Source organism: Nesoenas mayeri (assembly GCF_963082525.1).
Source record: "Nesoenas mayeri genome assembly, chromosome: 7".
Classification (NCBI taxonomy): domain Eukaryota; kingdom Metazoa; phylum Chordata; class Aves; order Columbiformes; family Columbidae; genus Nesoenas; species Nesoenas mayeri.
The window spans coordinates 641,392-665,308 of NC_137551.1; the positions used below are offsets into that span (position 1 = coordinate 641,392).

General features: G+C 49.9%; 1 protein-coding gene across 1 annotated transcript in view; it reads right to left on the reverse strand.

Moving 5' to 3' along the window:
• Positions 1 to 23,917, reverse strand: part of CDH23 (cadherin related 23) — a gene marked incomplete at its 5' end in the record, with an annotated part of 192,691 nt that overhangs the window by 143,183 nt on the left and 25,591 nt on the right. The window contains 3 exons of the mRNA XM_080347704.1: positions 11,765 to 11,857; positions 12,079 to 12,126; positions 14,883 to 15,025. Of these exons, the coding sequence (XP_080203830.1) occupies positions 11,765 to 11,857; positions 12,079 to 12,126; positions 14,883 to 15,025 (284 nt within the window). The remainder of the gene's footprint in view (positions 1 to 11,764; positions 11,858 to 12,078; positions 12,127 to 14,882; positions 15,026 to 23,917) is intronic.

The window sequence follows — 23,917 nt, forward strand, 5'->3', positions numbered from 1 at the left end:
TCCAGCCTCCTCTTGAGCTCCTGAGCCCGAAAGCATCAGACCAACAGAGAACAGGTTCCTTGCAGATGTGCATTAGGTGCAAGCAGAAAGCACCATCACTGCTGCTTGGGCCACTGAACACCCCCACACACTCCACAGAGACAGGTGAGCCACTTACACTCCTCTTTTCAGAGGTGCTCATGAAGAAGAATGTAATTCATACAACTAAAAGTGAAAAATAGGTCTGTTGTCTTCCAGAGGAAAGCTGGCCACCTCCTGATATCATCTAAGCACACCAAAAATGACATGCAAGCACACAACAAGACATCGGTTTAAGCTAATGATGAGGGACTGATGATGAAGCTCATGCTCTGGAAGTGCAACCTTACTGGAAAGGTACCATTTGCCCTGCAGCTAGGGGTAAGTCTTGTGTTGAAGGTCACCAAGGGAAAGCCTTGCAGAAGATCCCCTATGATGTGTGGTGGGATACCAGATTGGATCACTGATGTTAGGAGCATGCAGGTTGCCAACTTGCTCCCAACCCATCCCCTGAAGCTCACGCAGCCCTCAGACTTGTGCATGCAAGGTAGACGTGCTCAAAGGCAACACTGCAGTGACGTCCCACAGGGCAAGGACAACCCCACCGAGATGCCCTCAGCCCCAACAGCCATTTCCCTGCTGACTGCAAGGACCGAGGCGAACCGCAGTGCCGCAGTCCTCCGGGGCTCATACCGGCACAAACAGCCTCTTTGCAAATTTCCTTCCCCAAATGCACAAGTTATTATAGAGGAAAACAAAATATCCACCTGTCCTGCTATTTCACCAACCAGCTGAAAACGCCTGCGCTGCTTCACGGGCCATCAGCTACCCACCGCGCTGGAACGGCTTTTATGCTTTAACCCTCTCAGCGCAGCTGGAAGGCGAGGGGCGGGCAGCAGCGCATCTCGGACAGAGCAGCGCGTTCTGCTGGGAGGCTGGGAAACCTGCACACGCACATCTGGCCGCGTGTCTCCAGCATGTTTAATAGAGTTATTTTCCAAGTGCTGGCTCGGTAGTTCCTGACCTGTGTAGATTTGGGGTCCTCCAAATCACACACGCAGCAGAAATCATTCCCCATGCGGGTTGCTCGTTGAAGTCTGGTTATAGTACAAAGCAGAGGTAGATCCTTCCCCCTCCAAAGCTCAGAGGGCTGCACTCTCAACTTACCATTAAACAAAAAGGTACTAATTAGGGAAAGATATTTACATCTTCCACTCTTGGTAATGAACTGAGAAGTGCTAAAAAACACATCTCAGAGGAACATACCAGCCTACCAGTTACAAACTCCTCTTTTTCCTCCTTAAACACCGGTGTGAAGGTGATGCTGGTGGCCACCCTGGCACAAACAGCCAGATCCCAGGTCATCTGAGCAGGAGATGCCTCCAAACGCATATGAGCAACTGAGACTCATCACACACAGGCTGGGCAGGAGGTGACCGACTTAATGAATATCTCCTCTTCTCGCTTTCCTCCTTCCCATTGCCCTTTCAAGTTTGATTTATGGCTGAGGGCCAAGCCAAGCTGGAAGTGACATATTATGGTGAGGAACACCAAGGCAGGTTTGAAAACCAGGGAGGCTGACAGTAAAACCATTGCCTGAGCTTGGAGGAGATGGGTGGCCAAACACACCACGCCTGCATCCCAGCAAGACCTCCCAGATCACGCTGAACAAACTCAATCTTTGAAAAGAAGGGAACAGAAAACCACTGTCCCATACAGGGTGACAGCTGCCAGCTCTCTCCTTCCATCCACGCACCTCTTCATGCTTCCATTAATTATCTGGAGACATATTAGGACATGAAGGCGGCTTGCACAGCTATTTCTTGTGACCCTTTACGTGCACGTGAAAGCACGTGTGTGTGCTACATCACCTCGTGAGCTGCTCGTGTTGGCAAGAAGAGCAGAGCAGGCATTTGGAGAGCAGGGCAGAGGGGCAGGAGCGCAGCACAAGTCGGGAAAGGGGTGCTGGAAAAGCACAGAAACCATACTTGCAAAGCTCGTTTGCTTAGTTCTGCTGAAGGGAGTGGGGCCAGTGGCAATATTGCAGTGGTGATGATCTCCATAGGAGCCCAGATGCTCAACATGACGCTTCCCCAGGCCAAGCCTTCCCACACACCAGCTGTCTGAACCCACAGCCACCCAGACTGGGTTTGCATCCCCATTTAGGAAGAGAAAAACCAAAAGCAACAAGCAAACAAACAAACGACAAACCCCAAACCCAACACGCTTTTCAAATCTCCTGTAGAAAAATCCTGAAAACCCAAAACTTTCAGACAAAATTGCCTCGAAGTCTGTATTCAGTTTTCCTGCTCCCTTCATCCTTCACACTGACAAATCAACCGCATTTTAAGTTTCAATAGCAATTAATGGTTGAAATTAAGCAACGACTGCCTAATACTGATTGAAACTTCTTCCTAGATCACATTTCTCCCATTTATAATGGAAAGAGTTTGAAACTGATATAAACAGTTCAGTTCACACATAAATATTTAAAAAATATATAGAGAGACTGATTTAGTCTATTATTTTATCACAAAGTATGACCAGCAGGAGAAAGCTTATTATACACGACTGTCACTGACACATTACAAACTAATAAAACGCAAAACGCAATTCTGAAAAACAAATTGGAATGAATCTGTTGCAAGAGTGATTTTTATTGTCCTTTTGAAATGCTATTTCTGCCCAGCTTTGCTGTCAAAATGACAACATTCCTCCTCAATATTTCCATCTTAATTAAAACCAGGGGTTTTCTTGCAAAATGCTGTGGCGAGGCTCTTCTGGCAGCTCTGCCTGCACCTCCCCGAGCTGCCCCGAGCGAGGATGCCAACGCGTGTCCACCCCGCACGGCTGCTGCTGAGCTCCATTACTCCAGGTTGAACGAGCCCGTACCCTAAGCCGGCAGCGGCTGGAGCACCGTCCCCGGCACCATGCGTTTCTCCATGATCTTAATCACGCCTTAATTTAGGCGGTACGCTTGAAAAAGGAGCCCAAAGTGGCAAACTGCGTGATAATGCGGGTGAAAAGAGTTCATTTCTAGTGAAATTACTCTTAATAAAGGCTCTTTCTGCTGCCTTGGTGTTCATAAACATTTCTACGGCCAGGCACGCTCCCGCTGCCTGATGATGTATGGAGAGGGAGGTGAATGAAACAGGGATGCAAAGGAAAGGGATGCAGCTTTGGCTGGCTAGCAGGAGATAATAAGTGATATCCCTGGCTTCTGGGAGAAGGAAAAGAGGGGGAGGAAAGAGAGATAAAACGAAACTAATTGCTAACAGGTCCCATTCATTAGCTCCCCACTCCTCTGCCCCTGGCTGGCAGCCACAGCCCTTCCTCCCGCTGGGGACGAGGAAGAGACCTTGCAGCCATCTGCTGCCCAGATGTGTAAGTGGAATTACACTGAAGGGCTGGGCCGCAGCACCCGGTCCAGGCACCGCCAGTCCCCTGGAAAAGAGCAGCCCAAGCCTGAATTGCCCCTGAAGCGAGAGATGCTGAGGGACCACTTTCTGCTCGGGAAGAAGCGCTGCCTGGTCTGAGCAGCCCCATTGCTCGCTGCCCGTGGGGCCAAGGGGATACTCTCCCCTGTTTCTGGGTGCTCCTTGCTTGCAGAATGCCTCTGTACACTTTTCCTCTGCCCCGAGATTATTTCTTTGGCTCCGGGAATCTTATTTTCCCAGCACGACGGCTCCTCGGCGGCAGCACCGAATTGCTTGCTTCCCCATGCCAGCTTCTCTTTCAGCTCCAAATCTGCCGTTTTCTCCCCTTTCCGCATTCCCCTGTCCCTTCGCCTACCCCAGCGTTACGCTGGTCAGAACAGCACGACTATTTCTAATTTTCAGGCGCTGCCCCCCTCCTTGCTGCAGGATCCTTCCAGAAAGAGCCCAAGTTTTGCCTGGTGGAAATGACTGTTATCTCCAGGACACTTTACACATTACTTCCACGCCATTTGGAGTTTTCCGCCCCAGTAGTTTCTGTTGCGTTTCTCATTTCACTCCTTGGGCACGTATTTTAAAGGACCAAAGTCTCCTCTTCACCGGTGAAGCCAGACAAGCGACAGGACTGCTAGAGGTGGAGACTTTCTTTCTCCCGAGGATGTCAGGAAGTCACTCAAGACCCTCTGATGCTCTCCACCTGTCGTCACAGTATATGCATCAGCAATAATGACCAAAAACTTGCACACAGATGACCTTTAGAGGGAAGGATGCTTCTGGGTCTGAGCACCTGCTGCATCACCCAACAGCTTCCCCCATGCAAGGCAAGGGGAGATCTCCAGCAGCCTCCCAGCCCCGTGCAGTCCCCCGTATCCAAGCCACACCACTCAAATCCTCCATGTCTCATCACAGAATTATAGAATACCGGGTTGGAAGGGACCTCAGGGGTCATCTGGTCCAACCTTGCTTGGCCAAAGCACAATCCAGACAAGATGGCCCAGCACCCTGTCCAGCTGAATCTCAAGTGTCCAATGTTGGGGAATCCACTGCTTCCCTGGGGAGGTTATTCCAATGGCTGATTAAAAATTTCCCTCTTGTGGCCAATTGGAATCTCCCCAGGAGTAACTTGTACCCATTGCCCCATATCTTTTCCAGGTGACTCCTTGTAAAAATGGAGTCTCCAGCATCTTTGCAGCCACTCTTTAACTATTGGAAGATGGTGATAAGGTCTCCCTTGAGCCTTCTTTTCTCAAGGCTGAGCAAGTCCAATTCTCTCAGGCTTTCCTCATATGGTGGCTTTCCCATCCTTGATCATCTTCATGGCCCTTCTCTGGACCCTTTCCAGCCTGGCCACACCATACAGATGCACCACGACTCTTTAATAAGCACCTCACCCCTTAACAAGTTTCTATATAAATCCCATGGACGTGCCTGATGTCAGCTGTGCAAATCCTTCAGCCCAAATGCTGCGTTCTACTCCACGCGCTGCAGCCCATTTTGTTCAAGTATCGTTCTCCGGTGCTGGCAGCAAAGAGCAGGGAGGAGGCGGCAGCTGCCACCTGTTGTGCTCCCAGGTTCTTGCCCAAAGGAGCTGCCAGCATCCCAAAGCCAGAACGGATGCCCAAGACGGCGTCTGAACTTCCCTGCACTTCATCAGCCTGTTTACATTCCGCTTGCATGTGTAACAGGGGGATCTTTATGAATATTTACAAACTCGCCCCCGAGCCAAACGCAGCCAGCGTGCCAATGCACACGGCATCCCACCTGTCGGAGTAACTCAGCCTGACGACTTGTGCATTATTCACGTCCTTCCGTCCCCATCATCCGCCGCCACTGCCTCAGCTCCCCTTCCTTCTCCTCTGCCACACCGGGAGACGGTCACTCGCACAAGCCTATTGACTTCCGATGAAAAACAGTGTCCCCCTGGCAAAACCTGGCAGTTTTCTCTATGTGAAGATACATCTTAACATTCAATATTCCCAGACAATATAGAAATAGTCCCGTCTTGGTGGATCGTGCAGGCTGGGGTCGAAAGAGGAGGGACGAATCATGATTTCTTAGAGGGATATTCTACCTAGTGACTACAGAGCAGATGAAACCCTCTCAAAGGGGTTATCCCATCCAGCTAAGAGATGGCTTTTTAACAGATGGGCAGTACACCTGCACTTCAGACTACTGAAGGGAAGGCACACGCTTTGCAATGTGTCTCTGCTTCCACAAGCTTGCTGGGTGAAGTTGGAAAGTAATTAAAGGTTGCTCAAAAACTTTTTTAAGAAAAATACACAGACACAGGTGTATACGGAAAGGAGAAACATCAAAACAAACATCTGGCGACCAACTCTGTGAAGTCAGCGAGGTGGTGTGGAGATCTAAGCTGTACTTTTGTCAGCCTGAGGGAGGCTGGTTTTGAAACCCAGAGACAACAAACACAATGGAAGATGAGGATGCTTGGGAAAGTTTGGGAAAAGTCTCACCTGCTACACCACTTCTCCACCAGGCACCGGAGGTGGGACGTACCCTCAGCACCCAGCACCATCCACACTCATGGGATGTTGGGGTGGAAGGGAAATGGAGATGCTCACTTCCCCAGGAAAGAGAACTGCCTGCCTTCTACCAGTGTTTCATCAACACAGCCTCAATAATCTGCCGAGTTGTTTGCTGCCTTTCTACGAAGTTTGATTAGAAAACCAAAAAGACAAACGCACACAGACATGTAGACAAAACACACCGTCCTAAATAAACAAATAACATTGCATGCCAAATGCTGCAGAAGAGCTGGATATGCTTGCACGTTTTGCATGCGCAAAGGTGGTGGAAGGAGGAGAAGGCTGGATTTGGTGGGTTAGTTATTGGTTGTAAATGATTTCTGCAGTTCTAAAATCCACATAGACGCATAAGGGCAGGGAAAAAAGGAAAAGAGGGAGAAGGGGAAAGAAAGAAAAAGAGACAAGGCAGGGAAGCCGGCAGCAGTGATTATAGCCAATTTTGCAACATGGCAGGAACATCTTTCTTATCAGTTCTGTTATCGCCGCCTTCAATTTAAAGGCTCTTTAAATGAAGGAGGAAAAAAACCCAAAATCAAATCCAAAAGGTGTGTGCAAGCGTGCACGGGAACAGCTAATGGGGCTGAAATAGGAGCTCAGGCTCCCTGCAGCTGCTTCGTATGCGCAGCATCGGGCCTCGGAGCCATCGCAATAGAATTATATGAGCCCCTGTAGACTCCCGGGTAGGATGGCAGGGAAACTGATGTAATTACCAACATTATTACCATTAAAGCAAAATAATAATTGTAATTACAGCTAGGGCTTTTGGGGCTTTCTCTGATCCTCCCTGCCGCCGCTCACCCTCTAGCACGGTCTGGTTCCAGGCTATGTAACGGGACAGGGCAGTGACGGTCCCTCCTTTCCCTCCCTCCCCGTCAAACACCTTTCTGCACGATTTAAAAGAAAATCATAAAAGCTGCTGTTTCAACTGCCCCGCCATATTAAGGATGGCAATGGTGACCAGCAGCTTGTGAAGGCTCCATCCCAAAGGCTGCTCCCTGAGCAGAAGGGAATGCTGCTGATGGCAAGTGCCCGCCTGCCTCCCAATTAAAACAAATGGGTAAATCAGGGCTGAGCTCAGGACACGCGACACCTGCAAGCTGGACCGTAGCTGCTGAGCCGATGCCGTGTGCTGCCCACAAACTTTCCTTTCTATTATTAAGCTCCTTTCCCACAACTCTGCCTCTTATCGGCACTTGCTTGAGCTCAAGAAGAGATGAGCACGTTCCCAATGTGGATGGTTGTGGTTATCAGTGACGTGGGTGCCTTGTGAAAACAGAGCCTTGTTATAATTGCTACCTCCTGACAGGTTACAGATGCGTTTTCATGGTGCAACCGTCATCTTGTGAGAAGTTGGGGTGCTAATCTGCAGTCTCTGGCCTGGAGCTGGATGGGGACGGCTTTTTGCTGCAAGACGTAACCCAATAATATATATTACAGGAGGAAGCAGATGAGGAGAACACCAAAGGAGGGAAAACCCCACTGGAAACCTCCTGAGGGAACATCCAGCATAAAAAACCCAACGATTAAGTGACCTTTTCTGCCAGCTTGTGAAGACTGATGATGCTCCAGGGCCAAGAGAAGGATGTGAATGGTTTGAACTTGACCAGCAGGCTCAGGATGTTGGCGGTTATGGGGGAAAACAGCTCTTCACAGGAAGGTACTAAACTTGGTTACCACACCACACAAGAGCCTCAACCTCTGAGGGACCTTTGCAGGACCCAAGATGGGGTGTCCTGTAGACGAACACCTAGAATCAGGAGATACAGAAGAGAATCTTGCAAAGCTATGTCTTCTGAGGATAAACTTAAAGGTTTGTAAAATCAGAATCATTTCAGTTGGAAGAGACCCTCAGGATCATTGAGTCCAACCATAACCTAACCAACTCTAGCACTAAACCCTGTCCCTAAGAACCTCGTCTGAACACCTTTTCAACCCCTCCAGGGCTGGTGACTCCAGCACTGCCCTGGGCAGCCTGTTCCAATGCCCCACAGCCCTTTCCAGGGAGAATTTTTTCCTAATATCCAATCTAAACCCCGCTCTGGCGCAACTTGAGGCCATTTCCTCTTGTCCTATCATTTGCTACTTGGGAGAAGAGATCAACACCCTCCATATGCTGCAACCTCCTTCCAGGCAGTTGTAGACAGCGAGAAGGTCTCCCCTCAGCCTCCTTCTGTTTCATTTCAAAGGTAAGCAGAGGGCTCCATGACCCAGAAGGTCCCATGCTTGGAAGGTGGGACAAGAAAGCCTAGCAAGTACCCAAGGCTACCCCCATCCCAACACCACACACCCCATGTGGTTGCTTCACTTCACTTCACTCGCTCACTCCACCTAAAGCCATTGAACTGTGACAATCCAACAAGTCTGGGTTTCCTACAGATCCAGCCAAACGGAAAAATAGATTAGATAAGGCAGATTGGGCTTGTCAGAAACCATGGCATCACCACCACAGCCTACCATGGACTCAGAAACATGGTACCCTGGGGTCGGCTGAGGATAACAAGGGTGAAAAAGAGCATGTGCAAGAGGGGACATACAAGGGATGATGCATCCAGGAAGAGAACAAACCCTGAAGGTCAGAGTAGCAAGCACATGAGCGGCTAACTAATGTTCTACAGCAGCACCACAGGGCACAGACAGAGGCACACACGTCCTAGCAAACCGTAAAGCCATAAAAGTCTATTACAGCAAATCAAACAGCAGTCAGCATGACAGCCATTAGCCTGAAATGAATACACGAGAACTTAATGAGCTCTGTCGAGGCCAGCTTGGTGAATTAAGTTGCCAGTTCTAGCAGGATTCCCCTTTCCTTTACAGACTTGAAAGCGTCCGCACCGCCTCGTTGCCTTTCGACAAGCAAATCACAGGGCACTCTTGCCCAGACAGGATGGACGATTACGCCAGAGCAATGTCCTCTCTGGACACGCGGCCCCTCACTCGGCTATTCCAGGCAGGTGCCAGGGCTGCGATTGAGGCACCAGGAGCACAGAGGACCAGCAGCACCAGCCTGACACACGAGCGACCCCCGGGCTGGGTACTCAGAGCTGCTGTGGTTAAACTGGGCACCCTCTCCCCAGGCTAAAAAAGAATCGCAGCCCGCAGCCCATGCGCAAATAAATTCCCATTTTCAAATCAAGTCGACTGCGCAGAACACCAGGACGGGTATTTAGAGGCAGTATTGTTTTTAAAGGTCAGTTTACTTCATGTTCCATTTATTTATGCACACTCTTCTTTTGACTTTCCTAGTGCCACACAACAGCAGTGAGGTTTAAATAGCCTTTCTGTTGCTGCTCCATTAGCCAGGACAACTGCAAATCGATACACCCATTTATCTCAAAATTAAAAAGAGAAAAACCCTCATTAGCTGCCAATTCTGCGCAGAGCCAGTCCATGCAAAGCTGCACTGCCGCTTCTGCCGGCCTCTTCTCCTGCCCCTGCTGGGTTCATCGGCTACAGAACCTTCGCCTCGGGCAGGGTGGCCTTTGAAACAGATTTTGCTGTCTATGCCCTTTGTGTTCGCCCTGGCCTGAGCTGCCCGGAGCATGATGATGACCTGGGGACACTGTTGTCCCCTACCATGATCACCAGCATCAGCTGCATCCAAGGTGTCCCCTGGCTCAAGAGGCCTCAGATATTGAAGATTCTCCATGCCACATCACCTCCAGCTTTGAGTACTCGTGGTCAAGCAACAAGAACAACCCGTGGACCAGCAAATCTCTCAAAACAACAGGCATCTCTTCCTCAAGAGCCATGCCAGCACACAGAAACTCACTGCTCACATCTCCTATGGATCTCAGTCATCGGAGTGTCCCCCTTAGGTGGTAGGACCCCATTCCTTGCTCTCCCAGTGCCTGTCAAGCAAAGGCGGTCTCCCCGGGTAGAAGAAAGATGCTGGCTGAGCAATGAGTTTGTGGCTCGTTGCCTCCCATCTGTGCCCTTGGTTAAAGATCACAGACAGAAACTGGCAACGGTCACACGATGCCCTGTAATTAGACTAGGCCACCCTCCAGCAAAGCCCAGCTCTGCAGGTCTGGTGGCAGAGTGGACGCACTTGGGAAGCTCCATGCTTGCGATACCCCAAACCATTAGACAGTCCTGGAAATGCCTCCTAGCAGAATCACAGCTCACGCACAAAGCAGAGTGACGTGCAAAAGGGAAGGGAACCTCTTCATCCACTATCTGTTTTTTGTGCAGCTCACCTGTCCACAGTTCCCTTTCCTCAAGCAGCCTTCATTTTCCAGACCACCACTGGAGCTTTGCCCTCCTTGCTCTCCAGGCTTCACATGGGTTAAGATCTGAAATGTGGAAGGCTTAAGATTTGCAGTATCAGCTCTCGGGACAGAAGCAATGGGCAAGAGGAGACCTGGTATGGCTGCTCCAGGTATAGAACGAGCGGGGCTTAATTCAGCCCCAGGGAAGAACACAGAAACCCACTTTTCATCCACCCGACCAGAAAGGCAAGAGCGAGCAGCAGCTCTTGCGGGTTTTGCCAAGTCATTTCTGCGCCATTTGTGCTTTAAAGAGGAAAAGAAATGACTCTGACCCGGTGTCATTCTCAAAGGGAGGTTTCAGATGACTTGGCGCGAAGATGAGACTAAAAACTCCCGGCTCATACATCACAAGCAGCCTAATGAAGAAACCTCATCCTTGCAGCAGAGGGACAGGGAGAGATCAAAGCCCAGCACGGCAGGGCGTCAGCAGCCAGCATATTGAGTACACGGTTGTAACGTCACCGTTTGTACCTCTCTGTTACCGAAGGCTGCGTGACTTCACACACACACATGCACACTTGACCTCATCCACACCCCAAGACATGCTCCGAGAAGAACATGCTCTGCCCTGGCACCGGGGTGCAAGAGGGAGAGCTTTCCTCCATAGGAGAACGTGAAATGCCCTACTAAGTTCCCCATTTCAAAAATAATACCCCGACCTCCTCCCTTTTGCCCCAGGAACCACCTTTCACTCCACACCTTTGAAGTCTAAATTCACATCGGATCTGTAAGTTCCTGACCTATTTCTGCCAAGCTGAGCTTTAGGTGCAGAAGGTCTCCCTGATGGTATGACTCGGTGTCACCTCCTTTGCAATGACCAGCATGGAGAGAGAGTGGCAGGAGCTTGTGGAAACCCTGTCCTTGGAGATATTCAACACCTGGCTGGACAAGTCTTGAGCAACCTGATCTAACATGCAAATCCTCTCTGCTTTAGTGGAGGTTGGGCCAGATGAGCTCCTGTGGTCCCTTCCTACCTACATTATTCCTAGGACATGATGGGACGAGTCCTGCTACAGAGCTGTGGATGGAAACCACCAGGAAGGGCAGAAGCCATTGGGCAGGATTCTACCAGAAATCAGGTGTTTGGACAAATATTTAGTCCTGCCTCACGTCACCTCTGTGACAAGAGCTGCACACTCCCCACTGCTCAAAGGACTGGAAAACACATATATATCTATATATTTCCAGCTATTTTCAGACTTCATCTGTGTCAATGGAAAGACATCACAACAGCTGCAAAGGCTCTGAGCTACGGACCTCTTCCACCTGCCTTCCCCCAGCACCTAAATTGTGGCCATTTTTCTTCTGCCCATTTTCAGGCAACAATAACTTCCAGAGGTTTAATTCTCCCCCAACCCCAGTGAGGGTCCAGGGCGGGAGGACAGTCCTGCGCTCTGGTGGCCCTCATGTAGCCGAGCACACAGCTCTGTGCTGGCAACTGGCCAGCGAGTGTGGCCACCGAGGGACAAGCCAGACGCTGGGAGGCTGCAGTGGCTCCTACCTCCGGGATGCGGACACTGTAGGGCTGGTTGTGGAACCGCGGGGCGTTGTCGTTCACATCTCCCACTTGGATGTTGACTGTCCCTTTGATCACCTGCCACCACGGGGACAACAAGAGGGAGCGGGCGTCAGCTTTACCCGTGGATTTAAAACCTAAAGCAAGCTTGTGGCTGCTTTTTCTGACTTCTGGCAAATGATGGCCAGGGGTGGTCCCGCTCCCCAAGCCCCCCCAAGGCAATGCAGAAGGTCTCCATGCAACCCACGCTCATCGTCGGCGCCCGTGCCGCAGACCATGAAATGAGAAGTCACACTTACCCCTTGGCTGTCACTGACGGAAAATTCAACCGTGAATTCCGACTTAGTCTGAAAGGGAAAGGAGAAGAAAAACATATAATTAAAGATACTGTGGTGTTTATCTGCAGATGGCAGGCTTGGGACTTTTAGCCAATATTATTACATGCAAAATGCTTTCAGGACCTTCAAGGAGAGAAGCGATGCTCGAGTGCAGTCACCTACACTGAGCATAAAACACTGAGAGATATTAATGCCAGCAGGGTTCCAGTGTATTTCATGGCTGTGGAGAACCCCTCTGCCCTGGGTCAGGAGGGTGCGGGGACTAAGGAACCAAATCCCTGATTAACAGCCAAGTACTTTAAACAGACAGCTAGGCTAAAGTAGATGAGAGGAGCCCATTCTTTAGCCTCCTCCATCACGCCCCAGCTCTCTCTGCATGCCCACCTGATCCCCAACACCAAACAAAAAGCAGCATATTTAGCTTTCGTTTGCAATGACAATACAGCACTGTCTCACTGAGGGTATCTGAATCTTGCTGCTGCTTTCCCAACTCTACCTGCTGTGCAGAAGTTCGTGGGATAGGACAGAGCTGGGAAAACTGGGGTAAGCCCAGGATCTGTAGTTAAAAATGGCTGCAACAGGGAGATATTGCTAGTGGAGGCACACCTTCTCTTCCTGAGCTTTCTTTTCTACCCATGATCATTTATCTCATATTTACCAAGGAATCATGTGGGAATGGAGAGCAGGAGTGGGACACCACAGCAGTCTGGTACCTGGGCATCGTTTGGTGCTCTGGTTCCTCCTCCAGCATCCCTTCCCACCACCAGCACCCCTGCCCTGCCTGAGCTGCTCCAGCACAAGAGCTCAATGTTCCCAAAGCGCTGTGCAGGAAAGGCTGGGAAGCAAACTTGGAATGGCTCTGTGCTGCAGATTTGCTTGATTTATTCCTAAAAAGATCAGCTCGGGGACAGGCAACAGCTGCTGGTACCCAGACCAGGAGCTCAGCTTGCACTAGGGTAGCAACCCCTGGAGAAGGGCTTGGGGAACAGAAGGAGGAGCTGAAATACCAATGGAGATGGGAAGAGGGAAGAGGGGCCTCTGGCTCCTGGGACACCCCACCTTGCTTTGTCAGTGTCTTTTCCCCCTAATCCCCGCCACCCATCAGTGCCACCACAAGGGACAAAGCAGTAGGGAAGAAAGGAAAAACAGGAGAAAACAACCAACCTGTTGAGCATTTAATGTGAAAAACTTGATAAAATAACCAGAGAAAGTTAGAAAGTTAGAGAACGCTAATTTCTGTCTCCACCCTTCATTTTAGCACATTTTTCAGACTCAGAGTTTGTCTTTTATTTATTTATTTATTTATTTTCACCTGTTTTCCTTTTCATCTTTGTGGGAGTGAATAATCTTCTAAAAATTGTTTTGCCTCTATACATTCACTCCTTCCTCTTTCTCTCTATTTTCCCCTTTCTTGCATCGTTTACCCTACTATGACTCCCTCTCCCTTTCCAAGTCTCTTTTTCTCCTCCATGGTACAAGAACCGATTCCTTGTTTTTCTTTCCCCACCACTTTTCTTGCAGGGCTTTCTCTCCGCTGACTTTCTGATCCCACACATCCAAGCTGGTGCTCTCTGCTCCCGGCGTGCTGTTCACCTCCATCCCTCCCCTCCACCATAAATTGCCACTTATAGCTTTTTCTTACCCATACCAAGCTATGCATATGGCTGGTCTTCACTCTCTTCCCTGTCTCACTGACTTGGAGCCCCTGGGATCAGGAGATGGGTGCAGGTTCCTCTCCCAGTTCATCCCAGCCACACGTCAAGCCCACTCAGCCCCTTCCCTTCCTACCTTCCACCAAAAGTCACCCAAATCTATTGACCTCCTTGGCTTAATGTTGTTATCACAAGTACTGGGAAGCAGTAGGCACTTGAATAAGAGAAGATTTATGACTCATGCCAGCAGCTGTTTATATGGGGAGGTGGAGGGGAGAAGAAAACCACTTTATTTTTCCAGAGCCTAGTTTCGCTCTTAATGCTGTGAAACTGGGTTTTGCCTTCACCCAGCCTAAGCAGCATCCATCACGCTGCTGCTCTGCATCCTCACATCGGGCTGGCTCCAACAGGACCAACAGCACCCTGAGGCGCGTTAATGGGTTTTATCTTCGTAACGCTGCCGCTGGCAAAAGGAACACAGGGGGATATAAGCACCGTGCCCAAGTCATACAGTATTTTCTCAGTCTTACCAAGCTCCTGTGCTATCTATCCCTTTTTCCTCGCTCCAGGAAAGTGGCAAGGGCCAGGGCTTTTGTAAAAGAGGTTGGGGTGCACTGTTGGTGCACATACCAAAGCTACCGCTGAAGACAGGAGCGTGAAACAGGTCAAGGCAAAAATCTTGCCCCATTTAGCTTCCAGCAACCTGAACCCAAAAGATGATGAAAATTCATCATGAGATTGAATAAACAGGGAAACCTCAGGTCTCTTCACACACCGGTTTAAGTAGCAAAGGATTTCATTGGAACGTAGGTTTGAAGAGAGAGGCTGTAAATTTCCCTGAATGTGTAAGCACCCCCCTCTTCGGTGGATCATTTCCATTTATTGTTTTCTTCACTTCTGAACTTGCAAATATTATTCTGAGATCCAAGAAAAACAACAAGCCAGATGGAACCAGAGCACCCTGCTTGTTTCCTCTCTATCCCCACAGTGACAGGGTGAGCAGGACAGTCTGACACCTGCACTCCCGACACCCCAGCTGCCACCAAAGGTGAAGAGTCACCATTTATCCCAGCAGGGACCTTCTTCTCCTCCCCCAGCAGAAGGCGGCGTTACCTCTCTGTCCAAGGGCTGCCGGAGCCACACAACGCCGGTCACGCTCTCCACGGCGAAGAACCGGCTGGCCTCCTCCCCAACCACGCCAAACACCAGCGGGTCGTTGTCCAGGTCCCGAGCCAGCAGCTGAGTCACCGAGGAGCCTGGGGGAGACAGAAAGGAAACAACTCATGAGCAAAATGGACCAGAGGAAGAAATCCTGAAGGTTGTCTGCTTTCCTCCCATAAGTCATCCCCAAGCTATTTTCCCATGGTGCTACCATACCTCAAGCAGCAAGGGCAGTCAAGCTGTGCATGGGCTTACTGTTCTCTCCAGCACAGATAGACTGAACTACAGCTCCTCTCCTCCCTCACCCTTATCAGAAGAGAAAGCCACGTTATTTCAGCAGAACCACAGCCACCTCAGGCACTAGAGACAGTGGTGGAGCCCATATCTCTCCTGGAGAGGTGCCTACCAGCCTCCCTCACGCTCTCCTCTGCCAAGGGCCACCGCAACATTTCCAGCTTAAAAGCAAATATCTCACGGTCAAGAGCAAGAACGTGATGTCTACAGGTGCCTTGAAGCTCAGGGATTCAGTGGGGCTGGGGGCCAGACGCAGGGCTGAGGCTGGTTTTAAACACAGCAGTTGGAACAGGTGCTGGTCTTTCTGGCATACGTAGACGCCACACACCCAGAAAGCTCGAGAGATGCTGGGGTAAACCCAGCACTACCTTCCGCCAAATCATGTTTCAAACTATCTTCTGCAGCATCTCGAATAGCCCAGCCAACAGAGACCTTGCACAGCCATCCCTCGGAGGCATATGGGGTAAATGCCTCCTCTAACAGCGCTCAAGAAGCAACCTGGACCCTCCGAAGCTGCTGCCATGTATCCTGCTTGCTGTCTCCACACTGCTCCTAGAGCAGGATGACTTCTACTGCTCCAAAAAGCAAGGGGTGGCCACCACCCTCGGAGCCCCCTTTCAGCTCTATAAGAACCTCCTTGAATCATTCTGAGCCTCTCCGTGATGCCTCCAAGAGCACTCAATGCCCGCTGTGGCGGGACAACCATGGCTGGCTGCCTGGTGTCCACCCATGTGCTCTCAGTCAGGATGGGGAGAAAATAGGAGGAGAAAAGTTGGTGGATGGAGATAAGAATGGGAGACCCTCTTGGCCACCTAGGCCTGAGGATGAGGGGGGATAGTGTCTGTGTGAGCTGTCTTTGGCAGCACGGGAGCACCCCACAACCCCAAATCATCCAGCCCAGGAGGGGGGATAGCAGAATTTCACCCATTTGGGAAGAGGAGGCAAGCGCCAGCAGAGCGGAGGGCGATGCGGCAGCACGGCTTGGCGAGCAGAGCGAGCCGGCCAATTACCAACGGCGTGGTCTGACATCAATCACCGTAGAAATAATGGGAAAAACCGATACGAGGTTCCATTAATAAAGAATTAAATGATAGGGACATAATTAATGCCAGTCAACACAATTTTATGGAAAATAAGTCTTGTCAAACAAACCTGATTTTATTCTTTTATGAGATTACAATTTTGGCAGATAAAGGTAACTGTGAAGAAATAATAGACTTCTGTAAGGCATTTGACTTAGCACTGCATGACTTTGTGATTAAAAATTTAGCGCTGTACGATACCAATGAAGCGCAGTGGAGCAATGACCCGGCTGCCAGGGCCACCAGTGCTACGTAAAACTGGTGTCGGTACGAACACCGCTGGCAGCGTGGCAAATCCATTCTGACAGGACCAAAGGTCCGAGCTCACAAGGAGCTCTTCCCATGCCCTGGGTGCTCAGATGAGTGATTTTTGGGGAATACAGCCAGTTCTACCAGGGCTGCCATTCTGCACGCTGCTTGGCCAGCGGCATCGCCTTCAGGACTGGGTGTAAGAGGGAGCCACAGATGTTTGAAAGCTAGCAAAACCACTTTGCATTTAACTTTAAACGCTTGAACCGCAAGATGACTCAGGCATCTCGAGCACATCCATGAAGAGGACAAAATGTAATGCTTAAAGATGACTCTTCCAGAGCAAGAAAGCACAGCGAGGCTTAATGCCCAAACCCAGCTGAATTTATATTTAGAGAAGGAGTACCAGTTGTTTTAAAAAGAGCAACTACAGCTGACCACTGGGAAAAACATCTGCCTTCCACCCGCAATGGTGCAAACGAGCGACAGGTCAAAATCAGACAGTTTTGGACAAAGATGTGGAAAAAAGGGTTCTGATCCAAACCAGTACAATCAGCCGGTTCATCCACAACATTCCCAACTCTTCAGTGAAGCCAACACTGGAGATACGGAGTGACCCTGCAGGTTCTGAAACACAAGAGCCTTGGTACAAAACAAGGCTTGGGTTTATTCTTTCACAAAGGTTTCTTTGCCCCAGAACACAGGGCAAGACTGAGAGCATCCCCATGGCAGAGAAAGCCAATGACTAACGTAAGTCCGGGGTCATACATCTCTATTCTGCCAAATTTAATGGGAGAAACAGACTTTCTCCCTTTACATCTCATACAACCCCCCTAAATCAACAGGGTACCCGCACTTCACTCCAGACTTGCAAATCCTTCAACCCCCAAAAGCTCTTTGTTTCCTTTCCACTGTGAGTTGTGACTGAGACCACCTTTAAAATCCTGCTGAATAGGAAAAGCATGTCCCACCTGGTTCTAATCACAGTCACATTCACGGTTTTTATGCTGCAAACACACTTGCACAAAGAAATCAGCCAGCAAACGTACATTTACGTCTTCTCTGTCTCTCCACATTAGATTTACCTCCCGCTGTCAAGGAATTTCACTCCTAAATTCGGGATAACCTGGAGGACAAGACGCATCATCCCTGTGAAACAGTATGCGGGGCTTTGCTGACTCTGGTCCAGGCACATCAAAACCAAGGTTGGATTTAGCAGGTAAAGCAAGGAAAGGGAATATCCAGCGCTTATACCCTCCTCAACTCTTCCTTCTTTTCATGTGTTAGAAACAAGAAACTTTTTCAGGATGTGGATAGGGTAGCTTGGAACACTAAAGTGTGAGCTGCATGTTGTTGCGCAGGAAAACACAATGTCAAGTAAACCTTCACAAGCGAGGCACCAAAAATTAAGAGCTGTTTCACCTGCTCGTCAGCCAGCAATCAGCACCCTAGCTTAGAAGCGCCTCCCAATTCATTGTAGGAAAAATAATCCATAAAATACAGGTAAAAATAACAAATTAAATAGAAGACAACAAGAAGCAGATGCCTGAAATAAGAAATGGGATTTTTACAATTGCTTGCGCATTTATTGTTCTGATATTTGCCAGCTTTACCCCGGGGAATGCTGAGGTTCAGCGTGCGGTACGAACCAGGTGTGTGGGATGCGGATGGGCATCCCGGGCTCCTTCACCACTTCCACCAACACGACAAACCTTTCTGCAGGTTTCCACCAATCCCTTTAGCACTGGTTTAGTTAATTCTATTCTCCCCACACACACACACTCTCTTTCATGAAAGCTCTTCGTGAGCCACCACAAAACCAAGTGCCGACCCGGCTCCAGCAAGGGAAACAGGGACAAATGACCCTTCTGCAGCACAAAGCTATAGGCTGCGTTAGTTTCCCCTGAGGAATCAGACAGGGCAGTTAAGTGTCTTGATTCCGCCAGATAATCACCATTTATCTTGTCTCCTTTTGCCTCCTTTCTCTCAATCACGGCTCCTTCTCCCTCTTCCTCACACATACACAGATTTTCTTCTGAGTCTTGAACTTTGATTGACCTCAGGAGCTCCTTGTTCTTTTGTCACCTCTTGCTTTGTTCATGATGTAGTATTTTAGGCTTGGCTGGTTTATGGGCTGTACTTTCCCCCCATACACAAACTCCTGTGTATGGCATCTTGCTTTCAGCTGTAAACCCGCGTATTTTTCTTGCCCTTCCCCTTAGCCAAAGGGAAAAGCAGGTGAAGGGGCTGTGCCTTCCCAGCTCCTCTTGATTGCAAGCGTGGGGTGAGAAAGGAGAAAAACGAACCCTGTGGGAGGATCCCAGAGCTGCCGGAGGGTTTTGGAGGTGCTGAGGAGCCCTGGGAGCAGGGCAAGAGGAGGATGAAGATGCGGCCAGCGTCTGCACAGCGAAGGGCTTTGGCCAGATGGAGGGCACCAGGATCCAACAGAAGGGGCAGGTTTCTAATTAGTTGCTTAATAAGATGCACTCTTAAAAGGTCTGATCCATACCCAGCTGGAGTTAATAGGAATCCCTCTGCTGACTGCTCTGGCTTTTACGCTCAAGACTTCAGGCATCAGCTACACTTTAATATTAAAAGCGTTTTAATCCCAGCTCCTCAAAGCCCGTGCCTGTTTCTCCTTGGCTCGTTGTTTCTCACCAGTGCCGGGATTTGGATCCTATCCGTGGGCACCGTCGCCACACACTTCCTTGGCTCCCCACCTTCTGCCACCGCTACCGAGAGCGATCCAGAGGCTGCCGGTGCCATGGGTGCTCAGCTCAAAGCGAGGGGCTTTGTGCACCCAAAAGCCAGACATTTGCACGCAGCAGCAGCAAACGGAGCAGAGGCACAGGGCATGCGGGGCAGGGAAGCAACAGGGAGACAGCCCTTGTGCCGAGAGCCATGCCTGCGGTCCTCCACCAAGGTCACAGGCTGGCACAGAGAGCCCTCACTTGCTATTCAACTTCTCGAACCTGCACAAATTTATTTACACAAGAATCATTTTAGCGTCCACATCCTGCAGCAAGGAGGCCCCTGATGTGAAGGCCACTGCTACGCCTCTGCTCCAAAGTAGCTGCCACCAGATTTCCTCGGCTCTCCTTCCTCCCCTCCTCGGAAGGGACAGGGGACAATCGCACCCCATGCCCTGACATGAGCTGCTAGCCAGCAGCCCTGCCTTCCTGCCCGGGTTGTCCCAGCACAGCCATGTCCCGTCAGCCCCGTCCATCACATCAGGCTGGCCGCTGGTGTGCTCGGCGTCAGGATTTGATGGATCTGATCTTGAAATTCAAACCCTGTTCTTCTCATTTTTCACCTGCTCCCTTTTTCTTTGCCTGTAATTCATTTTCTCTCTCGCCTTTCAGAAAAAGCCCTTCCATTATGTTTTCCAAAAGATTTTAAGACGAAATGCCAATATTCCTGTGCTGCTGAGCAACCCTACAATGTGCCACCTCTGAGCAACGTGAGGGAAAGGACAGTGATTCCCTAGCAAGGAAAATGAAGTAAATTTTGGTTTCAAGCAGGACGTTACAGTGGGTGAGAGTTGCTCACATGTTTGGGACGGGGCTTCACAGCTTTCCCAGGGAGGATGAGCCCCGAGCTGGGGACAGAGCGTGCACAGCTGAGCCCACCTGCTGCCAACATGGACACGGTGCAGGGGTGAGGAGAGCAAGCAAAGCAGGCTCACAAAGTCTCTTACAGGCACCAGGGTCTCCCCATCCTCATTCCCGCCTTCCTCCCAGTCCGGCCCAGCCTCCTGGAGCAGTTTCCCATGGATAGCCAGAGGTGACGCAGAAGACTCAGGCTCCCAGACCCAACCATGATGTGCTCCGGACCTTGCTCCTCAGCTGGAGCACACCAAGGGGGAACTATGTTAGCAAAACTCATGCTGTGCAAGCATGCTGAGACTAAATTCTGGCCAACACCATTCAGATTATCACCTAAAAGCACGCCACAGGTGTAAGGGCAACCCACTCCTCCATCCCCAAGCATGTAGCTGCCAGCTCGTTATATGAACACAACCTCAACGGATACTCCCTGCCCTCCTTTTCAGAACGGGCTCAACCACTTGAGCCAAAACTTTCCAGAGCGGCTCAGCAAAGAAAGTTTCCGCTCCTACAATTCAAGTTGAGCTCAGTGTTACACACGCTCCTCTTTCCAGGTGCTAATGGGAAGCATCAGCTTACCCCAGCACCAAGGCTGCTCCGCTCTGGTTACTGTGCTGCAGAGCCAGTCAAAAGTGGCAGGGAGACATGAGCATCTCTTTAAAAAGGCTCTCATAAGAAATAAATAAATGAGAAAATAACAGTGCCTGCCAGCAGAAAAAAAACCAGAAGGTCTTTACCAATTACAGAGGGACAAGCTGGTCCAAGAAGCACATACACTATTGCCATCACCCATCACACACAGGAGGAAAAGGAGCCAAACGCAGAGGTGGCAGAGAAGAGTGAAAACAAATCTGCGCAGTCAAAGCCATTTCTGAGGGAGTTTATCACGCCGGGCAGCCAAAGGCAAAGCGAGAGGGTTGTTCGTGGTTCCTCAGCTGCTCTGAGCCGGAGCCGGAGCCTGTCATTCCTCTGCTGCATTTAGGTAGTTCAAGTGGGGAGTCGGCATCGAGACAGAACCCATGAGCAGCCTCGACAGCCGGCGGTAAAGCTTGGAAAGAGGCATCGCCTGTCTCCATTCCCCCAGCTTTCACACAGATGCTTAAAAATGGGGTTAAACCTGCTGAAAAGGCGGCAGGTAAAGAAGGGACAAGTGTTCATACCAAGAGCATTCCTAACAGAGGGCATCTTCGGTTTACTTCGCTATCTACCAAGCACTTTGGTTAACTTTACCAGAGAAACCAGAGGGGAGAAACAAATACAAAACAACAATGGCACATAAAACTTTCTTGATGTTATCACCAAACAGAATAGCCGAGGTCCTCCTGCCGCACCATGCGGGCAGAGAAGCAGCAACGCCTATATCAGCATGGTTAAGACAGAACGATTTCCCTGCATCGACCTTCAAACAGGTCTTACAACAGCGCGGATATCAAGCAAGCTCTCCAAAAGCAGTTTAAGATGCATGGCCTTATGCTGGCGCCACGTGTTCCCGGCGGATGGCGCCTCCGTGCCTTGGAGGTTTATTAACCAAGGCTTTCCAACCAGGAAAACCCCCAACACGCCTCAGCATCACTGCGGCACCTCCAGATCTGCTCGGAAAAGGGGGATTAAAAGAGCGCTCATGTCTAGCCAGGCAGAGACCCAGCAAGTCCTGCCCTCAGGGTCCCTGCAAACCCGCAGCCCCTGGGCAAGCGGGAAAATGGGGAGTTTGCCAAAGTCAAAAGGATGTTTGTTTCGTTTGGTTTGGAAAAGAGTATGTGGCATCAGCAGGAAAGGGGAAGTCAACACAATGGCTTAAAACCAAACCAACCCAACCAACCCCCCAGGAAAGCAAACCAAGAAACACCTGCAAAAGAAGGAATGTGGGTCTCTTAGGTATTCCTGGTGCAAAACAGGTTCCTACACTTAAAAAACCCTCTTAAAAATCATTTCCTCTCCACACTGCCTGGGAGCCTCATAATTACCAACAATGATCACAGACCCATTCATTTCACCCTAAAATTAATACATCACGTTTGGAATGATATCGCATTAATTTATCACAAGATTTATGAAACTTGCACTTTTTTCTAATGAGATTTATGCAAATTCTGCTCCATCCATTGTTTGCACCATAAAAAATAAAAGTTCCCTCGCAGAAGCTGCTCTGTCAAAAAAGCTCATTTTCACTTTTATTGATATCTGTCCTTCTGCCTTCATCCCCACGACAGGAGGGGAAGGAGAGGAGGGGTCCAGTCGGGGCCTGATCCTGGTCCCAAGCAGAGCAGCCCCACCACGATGCTGAGGTCGGCAGCTGAGCCCACCATTCAAGGTGCTTTGTTTGAAACTAGCTTTTCGAAAGAAATTACCTGGTGGTTCGCTCTCACCTGTGTCTGAGAAGGATCAGAGAACAAGAGGAGCAGCAGGGAATTGGGAGATTGAAGTATTAAGACTTTCCCGAGTGGGAAATCCACACCTGGTAAACGGAGAGAATAAACGCACAAGGGAGAGCAGGGGGAATAAACACCCAGAGAAGCACAAACACTGGACATTGTGGGTTATAAATGGGGAAAGCACACAAGATTGACTTGGTACTTTACAGTAGAGTCGTAAACTGAAGACAGGAGCACACAAGATGTCCCATCAGCCCAGGAAAGCACGGGCTGTAGCACCTTCTAAAGCCTGAGGTTTCCTGAAGATAAGGGCAACGCTCAGGACTGAGATGGTACAAAGCAGGCAAAACCATCTCCAAATCGACCACGGCAGGAATATTGCCTTCGTTTCCAATTGGAAATCAGACAGAGATATTTATCAATACCCACACAGATTTGCCATGGGACAGGAAAAAACCCTAAATATCAGATGCAGCCTTGGCCCTTGGAGCTGCCCTCATGCGACTAACAACTACGTATGAGACACAAGTACAGGGGTGGGAGGAGGCAGGACAGACAGAAAAAGCAAAGAAAACATCAATCTGAGGTTAGCAGATTTCCCAGCAATGAAATCTACCGAGGTGTTGGTGGCCAAAAGCCCCAACATCGCCTCCGGGCTTTTAAAACTGGAAAAGACGCTACAAACCCCATCCTGGAACTGCCCCACAAGCACTGGTGGGATGAGACCCAAACCTCAACCGGAGCTGCTGCCCACCGGGGAAGACAAACCCATTCTGGCCACACAGCCACGCTACCAAACATCTCCATCGCCTCTGCCTCCAAAACACCCCAACACGCCGTGCAGCCCCCTCGCTCGCTACCAAAGCAAAAATCTAGCTAATACGGTCTTGATTAACATTTCTGACATGAAGTTTAAAGCCTAAATCCATAGAATATCCTTTTCTAATTAATTTTTGCAATAAGAAACAGCCCAGAAAGAGTAAGGAATATTTCTTTTGTTCCTTCGTGCCTTCTTTTGACCTCCTCACTCCCCTCCAAAAAGAAAAGAGTTCGTTTTTTAACTAATTAAACACTCATAGGTCAAAGGAAACTCTGACAGGTATCGGTGTGAAGAGAAACGCCACCCGGTTCTCTCTGTGTGGGTATCCCAGCCCAGTAAAAGGTAGAAAAACAAGATCAGCAGTGATGAGGAGACCTTCACCCTGCTTTCCCCAGTACCTGGGCAAGCTCCAGGACGGAGGTGGAGACCACTGGAGGGGACGCGGGACACTCAGAAGACCACGCTTCTTTGAACAATGGATTTGCGTGTAGGTGAATGCCCAGTTAATTCACTGCCCCGCTCACCAGAGGCTGCACGAGTATTTTCACAGCAGGTGCTCCCAGCA